At 46.0% G+C, this 16,614-nt stretch overlaps 1 protein-coding gene across 1 annotated transcript in view; it reads left to right on the top strand.

Annotated features, from left to right (window-relative positions):
* Window positions 1-16,614, top strand: part of LOC120038416 (multidrug resistance-associated protein 1-like) — a 73,648-nt gene that overhangs the window by 5,371 nt on the left and 51,663 nt on the right. Inside the window, exons 5-14 of the mRNA XM_038984183.1 lie at window positions 1,097-1,300; window positions 1,493-1,637; window positions 1,757-1,858; window positions 2,916-3,016; window positions 4,237-4,269; window positions 4,709-4,807; window positions 6,923-7,034; window positions 8,449-8,565; window positions 9,362-9,374; window positions 12,885-13,047. Of these exons, the coding sequence (XP_038840111.1) occupies window positions 1,097-1,300; window positions 1,493-1,637; window positions 1,757-1,858; window positions 2,916-3,016; window positions 4,237-4,269; window positions 4,709-4,807; window positions 6,923-7,034; window positions 8,449-8,565; window positions 9,362-9,374; window positions 12,885-13,047 (1,089 nt within the window). The remainder of the gene's footprint in view (window positions 1-1,096; window positions 1,301-1,492; window positions 1,638-1,756; window positions 1,859-2,915; window positions 3,017-4,236; window positions 4,270-4,708; window positions 4,808-6,922; window positions 7,035-8,448; window positions 8,566-9,361; window positions 9,375-12,884; window positions 13,048-16,614) is intronic.

The following is a 16,614-nucleotide window of genomic DNA, read 5'->3' on the forward strand; positions in this document are numbered from 1 at the left end:
CTATCTCCCTAGTCCCCTCAACCCTGTCAGAGGCTTGGTAAACGGCTGATGATCCAATAATATGACTTTACATACACCATGTCTGGTTTCCATTGACGCGTTACACAGTAACTCATACAGTACTGTTCTAATAGGCTGGGATGTATTGTGAGGAAACACGGCATCAACCACACACTGCTCTTTGTCATTGGGTATTAACGCTACTGTAATGTACAGGCATACTTACTTGTGTTCCGTGTGGCATTATAAAATCCTCTATTGCGTAAAACTGTACAGATGTAATTGACCTGATTTATCTAACCTTTCTTTAAAAAGGTATTAGGTGAACAATAGGTAAGTAAAGAAATAAAACAACAGTAAAAAGACAGGCTTATAACAGTAGCGAGGCTACAAAAGTAGCGAAGCTACATACAGACACGGTTAGTCAGGCTGATTGAGGTAGTATGTACATGTAGATTGGTTAAAGTGACTATGCATATATGATGAACAGAGAGTAGCAGCAGTGTAAGAGGGGTTGGCGGTGGGTGGGTGGGACACAATGCAGATAGCCCGGTTAGCCAATGTGCGGAGCACTGGTTGTTGGCCCAATTGAGATAGTATGTACATGAGTGTATAGTTATAGTGACTATGCATAAATGATAAACAGAGAGTAGCAGCAGTGTAAAAAGAGGGTTGTGGGGGGCACTCAATGGAAATACTCCGGGTAGCCATTTGATTACCTGTTCAGGAGTCTTATGGCTTGGGGGTAAAAATTCCATATTCAGTGTTCCTTATCTATTCAGTGTTCCTTATTCATATTCAGTGTTCCCTTATTCCATATTCAGTGTTCTTATTCCATATTCAGTGTTCTGAATTCCATATGCAGTGTTCCTTATTCCATATTCAGTGTTCCTTATTCCATATTCAGTGTTCCTTATTCCATATTCAGTGTTCCTTATTCCATATTCAGTGTTCCTTATTCCATATCAGTGTTCTGAATTCCATATTCAGTGTTCTAATTCCTATTCATGTTCCTTATTCCATATTCAGTGTTCTGAATTCCATATTCGTGTTCTGAATTCCAATTCCGTACTAATTCCCTACTCTGTGTTTCCAGGAGGTCCAGATGCAGTACACAGACAGCAGGATCAAGCTGATGAATGAGATCCTGAGTGGGATTAAGATCCTGAATTCTACTACGCCTGGGAACAGGCCTCCTGGAGAGGGTTCTGGGTTACCGGGAGAAAGAACTCAATGCCCTGAAGAGATCCCAGGTCCTCTACTCCATCTCCATCGCCCCTTCAACTCTTCATCCTTCCTGGTGAGTTACGACCTGTCGTAGAGCCTTCGTAAGCCTGTCATAAACATTACATATGTCACTATCATAATTATCAATTCTCCATCTTCACTTAACTCCGAACCTGTTTCCTGACCTGAGACTACCTAAGAGCGACTACATAAGGCTACATAACCCTTCATAAGGCTGTCATAACCATGTCCTGTGCTCCTACAGATAGCGTTTCGCCATGTTCGGGCGTCTACGTCCTCATCGACGATAAGAACATCCTCGACGCCCGAAGTGTTTCGTTTCCATGGCTCTCATCAACATTTTGAAGACGCCCCTCCAGCTGCCCTTCGCTATGAGCACCACCATGCAGGTCAGTCAGGGGTCACCCATGGTGATGTCTCACTAAGGGACCAAACAAAACAATGTGGCCCTGGCAAGGTTTATCATTAACGGATGATTGAAAATCATTTGAAATGTCTTTCATTCAAGTATTTGTGGTGCAGGCCATTGTCTCCCTGAGGCGCCTGGGAAAGTTCCTGTGCCGGGATGAGCTGAAGCCTGACGACTTAGATAGAGAACCATACAGCCCTGGTGAGAACACACACACTCACTCACGCACTCACGCACTCACTCACTCACTCACTCACTCACTCACTCACCTCACTCACTCACTCTCACTCACTCACGCACGCACGCACGCACTCACTCACTCACTCACTCACTCACTCACTCACTCACTCACTCACTCACTCACTCACTCACTCACCATGCACGCACGCTCACACCCACACATAAAGATAAACAGAAAAGGAAATGGGTTTCTCAAAGCTGTGATATGTTTATTTTTTTATTTTTTACTACATATCTCTCTTTCTCTACCCTCTTCCTCGCTCTCTCTCCACATCTTACTCTCCCCTCCCCTCTCCTCTCCTCCCCCTCCCCCCCCCCTCTCCTCCCCTCCCCCTCATCTCCCTCCCTCCCTCTCCCTCCCTACCAGATGGTGATGGGGGTGATAGACAGCGGTACGTTTGGCTGGTCTAAGAGGTCCTCCTGCCTGATGAGGATCAACGTTAGGGTGAAGAAGGGGTCTCTGGTAGCTGTGGTGGGACAGTAGGGAGTGGGAAGTCCTCCCTGCTATCAGCCATGCTTGGGGAGACGAGAAGAGGAGTGGTCTATCTCAGTCAAGGTGGGTACTGCTACAATACCTTAGTGCAAAGGTGTCAAACTCGATTCCTGGAGGCTCAGAGTACTGCTGGTTTTCTGTTCTACCTGATAATTAATATCACCTACACTGGTGTCCCTGTCTTTCCTCTCTACCTCTCTCTCTCTCCTCCCCCCCCCCTCTCTCTCTTCTCTCTCTCTCTCTCTGTCTCTCCTCTCTGTCTCTCCTCTCTGTCTCTCCTCTGTGTCTCTCCTCTGTGTCTCTCCTCTGTGTCTCTCCTCTGTGTCTCTCCTCTGTGTCTCTCCTTCTCTCTGCTGTGCTCTCTCTCTCTCTCTGTGTGTCTCTCTCTCTCTCTCTGTGTGTCTCTCTCTCTCTCTCTCTCTCTCCTGTCTCTCTCTGTGTCTCTCTCTCTCATCTCCCCTTCTCTCTCTCTCTCTCTCTCTCCTCTCCTCCTCTCTCTCCCTCCCCTCTCTCTCTCTCCTCCAGGGCCTGTGCCTATGTACCTCAGCAGCGTGGATCCAGAATGCCACCCTGAAAGACACATAGTGTTTGGTCAGGAGAGGAAGGAGAGCTGGTACCACAGAGTGGTGGAGGCCTCGCCCTGCTGCCAGACCTGAGATCCTGCCTGCTGGAGACGGCAGAGTGAGATCGGGGAGAAGGTGAGGACAGGAGGGGGTCTGCTGGGGGTTAGGGTTAGATCAGGGAGAAGGTGAGGACAGGAGGGGTCTGCTGGGGGTTAGGGTTAGATCAGGAGAAGGTGAGGACAGGAGGGGTCTGCTGGGGTTTAGGGTTAAATCAGGAGAAGGTGAGACGGAGGGGGTCTGCTGGGGGTTAGGGTTAGATCAGGGAGAAGGTGAGGACAGGAGGGGGTCTAGTGGGGGTTAGGGTTCGATCAGGGAGGAGTGAGGACAGGAGGGGGTCTAGTGGGGGTTAGGTTGATCAGGAGAAGGTGGGACAGGAGGGGTCTGCTGGGGGTTAGGGTTAGATCAGGGAGAAGGTGAGGACAGGAGGGGGTCTAGTGGGGGTTAGGGTTAGATCAGGAGAAGTGAGGACAGGAGGGTCTGCTGGGGTTAGGTTAGATCGGGGAGAAGGTGAGGACAGGAGGGGGTCTGCTGGGGGTTTAGGGTTGAGATCAGGGAGAAGGTGAGGACAGGAGGGGGTCTAGTGGGGGTTAGGGTTAGATCAGGGAGAAGGTGAGGACAGGAGGGGGTCCTGCTGGGGGTTAGGGTTAGATCAGGGAGAAGGTGGGACAGGAGGGGTCTAGTGGGGTTAGGTTCAGATCAGGGAGAAGGTGAGACAGGAGGGGGTCTAGTGGGGGTTAGGGTTAGATCAGGGAGAAGGTGAGGACAGGAGGGGGTCTAGTGGGGGTTAGGTTCAGATCAGGAGAGGTGCGGACAGGAGGGGGTCTGGTGGGGGTTAGGTTAGATCAGGGAGAAGGTGGAGGACAGGAGGGGGTCTCGTGGTGGGTTAGGTTAGATCAGGGAGAAGGTGAGGACAGGAGGGGGTCTAGTGAGGTTAGGTTCAGATCAGGGAGAAGGTGAGGACAGGAGGGGGTCTGGTGGGGTTAGGGTTAGATCAGGAGAGGGTATAGCGACATCCCTGTTCTTTACTGTGTGATCCCTGTTTGTTTGATTGTTGATCATTGATTGATTGATTAGTTATTCATTCATTCATTAGTTCATTCATGTATACATCCGTTCATTCGTTCATTGTCTTGTATGAGTATAGTGTACTTTACCTCAGGAAGGTTTCATCCTGCAGGTAGAGAAACTAATCAATACATTAAGGTTGTCCTTTCTCTCCCCAGAGTCTGAACCTATCAGGGGGTCAGAAGCAGAGAGTCAGTCTGGCCACTGACTGATATGTTCTCTCTCTGTCTCCCTTCTCTCTCTCCCCTCCCCTCCTCCCATACTCTCCCTCCTTCCTCCCCCTCTCTCTCTCCCTCCCTCCCTCCCTCCTCTCCTCCCTCCCCCTCACACTCCTTCCCCCTCCCTCCCTCCCTCCCTCCCATATCTCCCTCCCTTCCCCTCACACTCCTTATCCTCCTCCCCCTTCTCTCCCCCCTCTCTCCCTCCCTCCCCTCCCTCCCCTCTCTCTCCCTCCCCCACATCCTTCTCCTCCTCCCTTCTCCTCCTCCCCCCTCTCTCGCTCCCTCCTCCCCTCTCTCTCCCTCCCCCTCCACTCCTCCCCCCTCTCTCCCTCCCTCCCTCTCTCTCCTCCCTCCTCCTCACACTCCTTCTCCTCCTCTCACTGCCGTTCCTCCTCCTCCCCCATCCCAGGGTCTGAATCTATCAGGTGGTCAGAAGCAGAGAGTCAGTCTGGCCAGGGCCGTGTACGGGAAGGCTGACGTCTATCTCCTAGACGACCCTCTGTCTGCCGTCAGACGCCCACGTGGGTCAACACATCTTTGAGAGGGTTGTTTGGTCCTAAAGGACTCCTCAGGACCAGGTTATTATTTAACAGGCAACCGTGTGTGTACAACATTCATGTGGTAAATGTTCCATAAAGACACAAAACTAAGCAAGTTCCTGTCAGTCTCCTCCAGCAACTGAAATGGATCGATATGATCTAACAGTTGTGTGTTCAGTGTCTGTGTGTTCAGTGTCCAGTGTTCAGAGTCCATGTTCAGGTCTATGTGCAGTTTCTGTGTGTTCAGTGTCCAGTGTTCATTGTCTGTGTTTTCAGTGTCTGTGTGTTCAGTGTGTGTTGTTCAGTGTCTGTGTGTTCAGAGTCTGGCGGTTCAGTGTCTGTGTGTTCTGTCTTGTGTGTTCAGTGTCTGTGTGTTCAAGTCTGCGTGTTCAGAGTCCTGCGTGTTCAGTGTCTGTGTGTTCAGAGGCTGTGTGTTCAGTGTCTGTGTGTTCAGAGTCTGCGTGTTCAGAGTCTGCGGTGTTCAGAGTCTGCGTGTTCAGTGTCTGCGTGTTCAGAGGTCTGTGTGTTCAGTGTGTGCGTGTTTCAGAGTCTGTGTGTTCAGAGTCTGTTTGTTCAGTGTCTTTGGGTTCAGTATCTGGTGTGTTCAGTGTCTGTGTGTTCATTGTCTGCTGAACACGTGTGCATCATTTACTGTGAATGTGGTCTCATTGTGAACAGTGCCTTTAAAAGTGCATCGCGACAAAGCACGCTGGTATTGAATCCCGCTCTAAGTCTTTTATGATTTATGCATCAAACTACCATGTCTTCTCTCTAAACCTTCAGACTACCTGTGTTTCCTCTAAACCTTCTGACTACCATGTGTGTTCTCTCTAAACCTTCTGACTACCATGTGTGTTCTCTCTAAACCTTCTGACTACCATGTGTGTTTTCTCTAAAACCTTCAGACTACCATTGTTCTCTCTAAACCTCAGACTACATGTGTGTTCTCTCTAAACCTTTCAGACTACCATGTGGTTCTCTCTAAACCTTCAGACTACCATGTGTCTCTCTAAAACCTTCTGACTACCATGTGTGTTCTCCCTAAACCTTCAGACTACCATGTGTTCTCTCTAAACCTTCAAACTACCATGTGTGTTTCGCTCTAAACCTTCAGACTACCATGTGTGTTCTCTAAACCTTCAGACTACCATGTGTCTCTCTAAACCTTCAGACTACCAGGTGTTCTCTAAACCTTCAAACTACCATGTGTTCTCTCTAAACCTTCAGACCACCATGTTTTCTCTCTAAACCTTCAGACTACCATGTGTTCTCTCTAAACCTTCAGACTACCATGTGGTCTCTCTAAACCTTCAGACTACCATGTGTTCTCTCTAAGAAACCTTCAGACTACCATGGTCTCTCTAAACCTTCAGACTACCATGTGTTTTCTCTCTATACCTTCAGACTACCATGTGTTCTCTATAAACCTTCAGACTACCATGTGTTCTCTCTACCCTTCAGACCACCATGTGTTCTCTAAACCTTCAGACTAACATGTGTACTCTCTAAACCTTCAGACTACCATGTGTGTTCTCTAAACCTTCAGACTACCATGTGTTCTCTAACCTTCAGACTACCTTGTGTTCTCTAAACCTTCAGAGTACCATGTGTTTCTGCTACACTCAACACCATGTGTTCTCTAAACCTTCAGACTACCATGTGTGTTCTCTAAACCTTCAGACTACCATGTGTTCTCTCTAACCTTTCAGACTACCATGTGTTCTCTCTAAACACCTTCAAGACTACCACGTGTTCTCTCTAAACCTTCAGACTACATGTGTGTCTCTAAACCTTCAGACTACCATGTGTTCTCTCTAAACCTTCAGACTACCATGTGTTCTCTCTAAACCTTCAGACTACCATGTGTTCTCTTCTAAACCTTCAGACTAACCATGTGTTCTCTCTAAACCTTCAGACTACCATGTGTTCTCTCTAAACCGTCAGACTAACCATGTTTCTCTCTAAACCTTCAGACTACCATTGTTTCCTCTAAACCTTCAGACTACCATGTGTTCTCTATACCTTCTGACTACCATGTGTTCTCTAAACCTTCAGACTAACATGTGTTCTCTCTAAACCTTCAGACTCCGTGTCTTGGTGACCCATGGTCTGAGCTTCCTGCCCCAGGCGATCTGATCCTGGTGATGGTGGAGGGAGAGATCACTGAGAGGGGCTCCTACCTGGAGCTGATGGCACGTGACGGGGCTTCGCTGAGTTCATCAGACTCTTCGCCGGGAACGAGCGCAAGGAGCGTTCACACAGAGGTGAGGAGAGAATGAACCACTCAACAAGCTACAACCACCTGGTGATCAAGCAGTGTTTCGATTGGCTAGAGAGGTGTTTAGTAGAAGTTTATTGAAACAAACTACATATGTAGATCTTAATTTGACCATTATTGTCGCCGCAAAATAATCCTGCAACAAAAGGATTGCACGTTTAATCAATAATGTTTCTGATTGGTGGTTACTATTACAGGCCAAAATGAGGCTACTGAAAAGAGCAATACTGTTAACTAACCGTGTGTTGTGCAGGTTTTTCAGTGATTTTATTTAAATCTGAAGCTCATCTGCATGTCCTGCGGTGCAGAACAATTCTCATCAACAAAAGAGTGATCAAATTAAGATCCTATATATGTAAAAAATAACTTGACGCTGGTGTTTAGTAGAGCTCCTCATTTCATTACCCGAACTCTGTATGATATTACTACCAAACTGAGCTCCTCATTTCATTACCTAGCCCAAACTCTGCCATGATATTACTACCAAACTGAGCTCCTCATTTCATTACTAGCCCAAACTCTGTCATGATATTACTACCAAACTGAGCTCCTCATTTCATTACCTAGCCCGAACTCTGTCATGAATTACTACCAACTGAGCTCCTCATTTCATTACCTAGCCCGAACTCTGTCATGATATTACTACCAAACTGATCTCCCATTCATTACCTAGCCGAATCTGTCATGATATTACTACCAAACTGAGCTCCTCATTTCATTTACCTAGCCCCGAACTCTGCATGATATTACTACAAACTGAGCTCCTCATTTCATTACCTAGCCCAAACTCTGTCGTGATATTACTACCAAACTGAACCGTGATCTGACAGCAGGAAGACCCATGTCTAAACTGTGCTGACAATCATGTTGTTTGTTGTTGTTTACAGGAACCAGGAAGTCGGTATCTCTGTCTGAGTAGACAGACTTCTCCATAGATCTGTCTCAGGGAGCAGCTCATTAGGTATGACTCCTGACCCTTCAACAAACACACTGAGAGTCCCCAACAGGAGGGTTCAACAGCTGTGGTGTTTGGGTTGGCAGTACCAGGTTCATGAGCCAGACAGCTTAATAAACACTACCCCCCCTGGGGGGACAGGTCTATCAAGTTAATATTTACCTATTTTTTCTCTCTCTCTCTCTCTCTTCTCTCTCTCTCTCTCACTCTCTCTCTCTCTCTCTCTCCTCTCTCTCTCTCTCTCTCTCTCTCTCTCTCTCTCTCTCTGTCTCTCTCCTCTCTTCTCTCTCTCCTCTCTCTCTCTCTCTCTCTCCTCTCTCTTCTTATTTTCTATCTCTCTCTCTCTATTTCTATCTTCTCTCTTCTCTTTCTCTCAGTGGAAGACATGATGAGTAGTGCCAGTGTTCAGACCATGGAGGCCATCTCAGACCACAGAGGACCAGGACAGGAAGTACTGGGGAAACTGACAGAGGCTGACAAGTCAACACAGGAAAGTGAGTAGTACAGTACTGACACATACCTACTGACAGACTACAGACAAGTGTAGTAGTACAGTACGGACAGGACTACAGACAAGGTGAGCAGTACAGTACTGACATACTACAGACAAGGTGAGCATACAGTACTGACATTACTACAGACAGTGAGCAGTACAGTACGACAGACAACAGACAAGGTGAGCGGTACAGTACTGACAGACTACAGACAAGGTGAGCAGTACAGTTACTGACAGACTACAGACAAGGTGGAGCAGTAAGTACTGACAGACTACAGACAAGGTTAGGCAGTACAGTACTGACAGACTACAGACAAGGTGAGCAGTACAGTACTGACACACAGACAAGGTGAGCAGTACAGTACTGACAGACTACAGACAAGGTGAGCAGTACAGTAACTGACAGACTACAGACAAGGTGAGCAGTACAGTACTGACGACAAGGTTAGCAGTACGTACTGACAGACTACATGACAGCGTGAGCAGTGCAGTACGACAGGACTACAGACAAGGTGAGAGTACAGTACGACACATAACTATGACAGACAAGGTGAGCAGTACAGTACTGACAGACTACAGGCAGGTTGAGTAGTACAGTACTGACAGACTACAGACAAGGTGAGCAGTACAGTACTGACAGTACTACAACAGGGTGAGTATTACAGTACTGACAGACTACAGACAAGGTGAGCAGTACAGTACTGACAGACTACAGACTTCTCTCTCTCTTCCCTCTCCCCCTCTCCCTCTCCCTCTCCCTCTCTCCCTCTCCCTCCTCTCTCTCTTCCCTCTAGGTGAACTAGAGATGTATGTGGGAGTACTTCCGGACCATCGGTCTGGCTCTGATCATCCCCATAATCTTCCTGTATGCATTCCGCAGGAGGCCGCCTCACTCGCCTACAACTATTGGCTTAGCGTCTGGGCCGACGATCCAATCATCACGGCACCCAATCGCACACAGACCTGAAACTGGGCGTGTTCGGAGCCCTGGGGTTCGCTCAAGGTGGGTTAGGGTCGGGGCAAGGAGGTTTTATGATGATGTCACTAAACCTGTACCATAGCTGCAGGGTTGGACAGGTGTGGTTGGCGTGTGGTTGGACAGGTGTTATTGGATAGGTATGGGTTAGACAGGTGTATGTGGAACACTGGTGGTTGGACAGGTGTGGTTAAACGGGTTGTGGTCCCCCTCTCTCCCCCCCTTCATTTTCTCTCCCTCTCTTCCTCTCCCCCCATTCCTTCATTTCTCTCCCTCTCCCCCCATATCCTTCTATTACTCTAACCTTCTCCCCTCCTGTCCCCATTCCTTCATTCTCTCCCTCTTCGTCCCCCATTCCTTCATTACTCTAACCTCTCTCCCTCTCTCCTCCCATTCCTTCTTTCTCTCCCCCTCTCCCTCTCTCCCCATTCCTTCATTACATCTAACCTCTCTCCCTCTCTCCCCCATTCCTTCATTTCTCTCCCTCTCTCCCCCATCTCCTTCATTACTCTAACCTCTCTCCCCTCTCCCCCATTCCTTCATTTCTCTCCCTCTCTCCCCCATTCCTTTCATTACTCTAGACCTCTCTCCCCTCGTCCCCCATTCCTTCTTTCTCGTCCCTCTCTTCCCCCATTCCTTCCATTACTCTACCTCTCCTCCCTCTCTCCCCCATCCTTCGTTCTCCTCCACCCTCTCCCTCTCTCCATCCCCATTACTTCATTACCTAACCTCTCTCCTTCTGCCCCATTCCTTCATTTCTCTCCCTCTCTCCCCATTCCTTCATTTACTCTCCTCTCTCCCATCCTTCATTACTCATAACCTCTCTCCCTCTCTCCCCCCTTCCTTCATTTCTCTCCTCCTCTCCCCTTTTCCCTTCATTACTCTCAACCTCTCTCCTCTCTCCCCATTCCTTCATTACTCTCCCTCTCATCCCCATTCCTTAATTTCTCTCCCTCTCTCCTCACCCCATTTCCGTCATTTCTCTCCCTCTCTCCCCCCATTCCTTCATTTCTTCTCCCCTCTCCCTCTCTTCCCCCATTCCTTACTTTCTCTCCCTCTCTCTCCGCCTCCTTCATTACTCTAACTCTCTCCTCCCCCATTCCCCTCGCCCGCATTCTGAATTTCTCTCCCTCTCTCATCCCATTCCTTCATTACTACTAACCTCTCTCCCTCTCTCCCCATCGATCCTTCATTTCTCTCCCTCTCTCCCCCTTCCTTCATACTCTACACCTCTCTCCTCTCTCCCCCATTCCTGTAATTTCTCTCCCTCTCTCCCCACATCTTCATTACTCTAACCTCTCTCCCTCTCCCCTTCCTTCACTATCTCCTCCCTCTCTCCCCCATTCCTTAATTTCTCTCCCTCTCTCCCCCTTCCTTAATTTCTCTCCCTCTCTCCCTCTCATCCCATTCCTTCATTACTCTAACCTCTCTCTCTCTCTCCCCCCCATTCCTTCATTACTTTCTCTCCTCTCCTCCCCCATTCCTTCATTTCTCTCCCTCTCTCCCCCTTGTCCCGTCATTTCTCTCCCTCTCTCCCCATTTCCTTCATTTCTCTCCCCCTTTCCCTCTCATCCGCCCATTCCTTCATTACTCTAATCTTTCTCCCTCTCTCCCCCATTCCTTCATTACTCTCCCCTCTCTCCCCATCCTAATTTCTCTCCTCTCTCCCCCATTCCTTCATTACTCTCCCTCTCCTCCCCCATTCTTAATTTCTTCCCTCTCTCCGCCATTCCTTCATTTCTCTCCCTCTCCCCCAGTTCCTTACCTCTTCTCCTCTCTCCCCCATTCCTTAATTCTCTCTCCCCTTTCCCCCATTCCTTCATTCTCTCCCTCTCTCTCCCCATTCTTCTGTTCTCCTCCCCCATTCCTTCATTTACTCCTGAACCTTTCACCCCCTCTCCCCCCATTCCTTCCATTTCGCTCTCCTTTCTCCCCCATTCTTCATTTCTCTAACCTCTCTCCCTCTCTCCCCCCATTTACCCCCCTTCCTTCATTTCTCTCCCTCTCTGCCCCCATGTCCTTCATTACCTCTAATCTTTCACCCCTCTCTCCCCATTCCTTCATGTCTCTCCCTCTCTCCACCCTCTCCTTCCTTCATTTCCTCCCCTCTCCCTCCTCTCCCATTCTTCATTACTCTAATCTTTCCTCCCTCTCTCCCCCATTCCTTCATTACTCTCCCTCTCTCCCCCATTCCTTAATTTCTCACCTCTCTCCCGCCAGTCCTTCATTACCCTCCCTCTCTCCCCCATTCCTTAATTTCTCTCCCTCTCTCCCCCATTCCTTCTCATTTCTCTCCCTCTCCCCCTTCCTTAACCTCTCTCCTTCTCTTCCCCCATTCTATGTCTCTCCCCCTTGTCCCCTTCCTTCATTTCTCTCCTCTCTCCCCCATTCTTAATTTCTCTCCCCATTCCTTCATTACTCTAACCTTTCACCCCCTCTTCCCCCATTCCTTTCATTTCTCCTCCTTTCTCCCCCATTCCTTCATTACTCTAACCATCTTCCCTCTTCTCCCCCCATTCCTTCATTACTCTCCTCTCTCCCCCATTCCTCATTTCTCTCCCCTCTCTCCCCCATTTCCGTTCTTCTCTCCACTCCCCCCCCTCGTTCCTTCCCCCCATTTTCTTCACTCTCCCTCTCCCTCTCTCCCCATTCCTTCATTAATCTAATCTTTCTCCCTCTCTCCCCCATTTCCTTTCATTATCCCTCTCTCTCCCCCATTCTTAATTTCTCTCCCTCTCTCCCCCATTCCTTCATTACTCTCCCTCTCTCCCCCATTCCTTAATTTCTCCCCCGCTCCCCCAATTCCTTCATTTGCTCTCCCTCTCCCACCATTTCTTCTAACCTCTCCTCCTTCTCTCCCCCAATTTCCTTAATTTCTCTCCTCTTCCCCATTTCCTTCATTTCTCTGCCCTCTCTCTATCCCCATTCCTTCATTTCTCTCCCCCATTCCTTCATACTCTACCTTTCACCCCCTCTCTCCCCATTCCTTCATTTCTCTCCTCTCCCCCATTCTCATCCCCTACTCTCTCCTCTCATTTCCTATCCTCTTTCTCTCTCCCCTCTCTCTCCTTCATTCTCTCATCTCTCCACCCTTCTTCCAACTCTTCCTTTCACCTCTCAGTCCATCTCATTCTAACCTCTCTCCCTCTCTGGCCCATTCCTTAATTTATCTCCTCTCTCTCCCCCATATCCTTCATTACTCTATCTTTCACCTCTCTCGCACCCCTTCCTTCATTTCTCTAACCTCTCTCCCTCTCTACCCATTCCTTAATTTATCTCCCTCTTCTCCCACCAATTCCTTCATTACTCTCAAGCTTTCTCCCCCTCTCTCCCCCATCTAGGTGTGTCTATCATTGGCCCACAGTGGCAATACTCTCTGGGAGGATAATCGCGTCTCAGCCACCAGATCCACCTAGACCTCCTCAACAACGTCTGCATTCCCCCATGGCCTTATTCGAGGTACACACCCTCAGGAAACCTGCTGAAGCCGCTTCTTCCAAGGAGGTGGGTTCAGTTGTGTGTGTGTGTGTGTGTGTGTGTGTGTGTGTGTGTGTGTTGTGGTGTGTGGTGTTTGTGTGTGTTGTGTGTGTGTGTGTGTGTGTGTGTGTGTGTGTGTGTGTGTGTGTCCGTGTGTGTGCTTAGTTTACCCCATGTCCTTTTTCAAAGACACATCCTCATTGGAACCATCTCAATCGCTTTTCCAAGAGAGGTGGATTCCACCCCAGCTGGGGTCACAATACACTAATAGTAGTCCGTAAATAGTAGCAGTATTGTAATAGTAGTAGTAAGTAAGGAAAATAGTAGTAGTAGGTAGTATAGTAAAAGTAGTAGTGTAGTAGTAGTCGCAACAGAAGTAGTTGTAATAGTATTTATAATGGGTGTAGTAGTAGTATTTAGTTGCGTAATAGTAGGATAGTTGTAAAAGTGGTGAGTAGTTGTGTAGTTTGTATTGTAAGTTGTTGTTGTATTTTAGTATTAGTTGTAAAAGTATAAGTAGTTTCTTAGTTGTTGTAATTGTAGTAGTTGTAATTAGTTTGTAATTAGTAGTAGTAATATAGTATTTTGTAATAGTGTAGTTTGTTGGTTGTAATTGCATAAGTAGTAGTAGTAGTAGTTTGTAATAGTAGTAGTAATAGTAGTTGTAATAATATATAATAGTATCGTAGTAGTTATAGTAGTAGCTGTATCAATAAGTAGTATTAAGTAATAGTTAGTAGTAGCTGTAATAGTAGTAGTTTATTGTAGTATTTAGTTGTACTATATATTAGTTAGTGTACAGTAGTAGTAGTGTGTAATAGTAGTAGTATAGTAGTAGTAGTATAGAGTAGTAGTCAGTAGTATATGTAATAGTTTGTACTTGTAGTATAGTTTGTATATTAGTAGTAGTTGTACTAGTAGTAGTAGTTTATAGTAGTTTGTATATAGTCATAGTATGTAATAGTAGTAGTAGTATATAGTAGTTGTGTAATAGTAGTAGTTATTAGTTTAATAGTTATTCTGTAGTGTGTAATAGTAGTAGTAATAGTAAGTAGTAGTAGTTGTTAATAGTATTAGTACGTAATGTAGTTAATAGTAGTAGTAGTAATAGTATGTAGATCTTGTAGTACGTAGTATTAGTAGTTGTATAGTAGTATAGTATAGTAGTGTAAGTATAGTATATTAGTAGTGACGTAGATAGTATAGTAGTGTAGTAATAGTAGTAGTGAATAGGATAGTAGTATAGTAGTTGTAGTAGTAGTAGTATGTTATAGTAGTTGTATATAGTATTAGTAATAGTATTTGTAGTAGTATTAGTAGTATGTAAGTAGTAGTAGTAGTTAGTATATACGTAGACGCTAAGTAGTTTCGTACGTAGTAGTATTGTTCGTTGTAGTAGTAGTTTTAGTAGGAATCGTGAAGTAATGTATAGTGTAGTTTATTGATAGTACGTAGTAGTAGTAGTCCGTAGTACGTTGTCGCTATATAGTATAGTATAGTCAGTAGGTAAAGTGTATATCGGTATCGAACTCGTACTGCTAAATACCACTGTTTGTTAATAATTATCTAGGTGGTCCATTTGACTGGTATGATCCCTATGTCCTGAGATGATGCTGGGATACCTGTTCAAAACTGCTAGGGTCTGCATCACTCGTTCTGGTAGGCCATGCCCTTTGCTGGGGTTATCTCTGCTGCCGCTCAACACTGCTCTAACGCTTCTAAGCAGGTAAGATTACAGTAGAGCTGGTTCAACTACTATTTCATTCATACAGGTAAGATTACGTAGAGCTGGGTTCAAATACTACTTCATTCACAGTGTAGGATTACAGTAGAGCCTGGTTCAAAACTACTCCTTCATACGTAGATTACAGTAGAGTGGATTCAATTACTATTTCATTCATACAGGTAGGATTACAGTAGAGCTGGGGTCACAAATAATATTTTGTTCATACAGGTGGTTGCAAGTAGAGTGGGAATCAAATACTATTTCATTCATAACAGGTAAGGATTACAGTAGAGCTGGGGACAAATACTATTCATTCATACAGGTAGGATTCAGTAGAGTTGGGTTTCAAATACTATTTCATTCATACAGGTAGGATTACAGTAGAGTTGTGTTTCAAATCTACTTCATTCATACAGGTAGGATACAGTAGAGCTGGGTTCAAATACTACTTCATCTTCAATCAGGTAGATTACATAGAGCTGGGGTTCAACTACTATTTCATTGATCCATGTCCGTTCCTGACCTATTTCCCTGTTTTGTATTATTTAGTAGGTCAGGGCGTGATTTGGGGTGGGCAGTCTATGTTATTTGTTTTTATGTTTAGGTTTTGTTTCGTTTGGCCTAATATGTTTTCTCAATCAGAGGCAGGTGTTTGTCATTGTCCTCTGATTGGGAGCCATATTAAGGTAGGTTGTTTCACTGGTTGTTTGGTGGGTGATTGTTGCTGTGGTCTGTGTTGTTCGCCACAACAGTACTGTTTTGTTTTCGTTCGTTCGTTCGTGTGTTTCCTTCCTGTTTTCGTGTCGTTCATGTTTTATGTTCTCAGTTCAGGTCTGTTCACAGTCGTTTATTGTTATTTTGTATTTGTCAAGTGTTTCTTACGTGTTCGTCTTTCTTAATAAATCATATGTTTCACACTACGCTGTGCTTTGGTCCGATCCTTGCATCCTCCTCAGACAGGGAGGAAGACGAGCTTACAATACAGGTAGGATTATAGTAGCTGGGTTAAATACTATTTCATTCATCAGGTAGGATTACAGTAGGAGTTTTGGGTTCAACTACTATTTCTTCAATACGGGTGGTTAAAGTATATATGAGTTTCAAATACTATTTTCATTCCTACAGGTAGAATTACATACACCTGGCTTAAAATACTATGTCAATATCTCAATTACGTCCACATACGTATGAAGTATTCATATACCTTATTTGAAAAGATTTAAAAGACAAGTTGTTTATATTTTGCAACGTATTTGTAACATAACCCTTGGATATTATTGAAAATACTCAATTACAATGACTAAAATACCACTCAGCATGTTTAACCCCAGGTATTTGTAATAGTTTTGAAAATATTCTCAAGCACAATTTGGTAGACTATTTGGTTTTTACCATAACCATTCAAATACTCAAATAGTTACTGTTGGACTGTGGATTTGAAAAAAACTCAAACCAGACAAAAAATTATTTTAATACCAGACACCTCAAAATAACACATTATTAGAACCAGCTCCACTTTAACAGGTTCAATAATTAAAATACACTGTCCTGTTGTCCTGGCCTGTCCCCTCTGAATTTCTTCTGCCTGTCTGTCCCCTCTGAATGGTCTATCTGCCTGTCTGTCCCTCTGATATTTCATTTGCTGCCTGCCTGCCTGCCTGTCTGTCCTCTGAATGTCTTATCTGCCTGTCTGTCCCTCTGATGTCTATTTGCTGCCTGCCTGGCTGCCTGCCTGCCTTGCCTGTCCCCTCTGAATGTCGTATGTCTGCCCTGCCTGTCTGTCCCTCTGAATGGTCTATCGCTGTCTGTCCTCTGAAGTCGTATCTGCCTGTCTTCCCTCTGAATGTCATTTGCATGCCTGCCTGGCT

Source organism: Salvelinus namaycush, unplaced genomic scaffold, assembly GCF_016432855.1.
Source record: "Salvelinus namaycush isolate Seneca unplaced genomic scaffold, SaNama_1.0 Scaffold22, whole genome shotgun sequence".
NCBI lineage: Eukaryota > Metazoa > Chordata > Actinopteri > Salmoniformes > Salmonidae > Salvelinus > Salvelinus namaycush.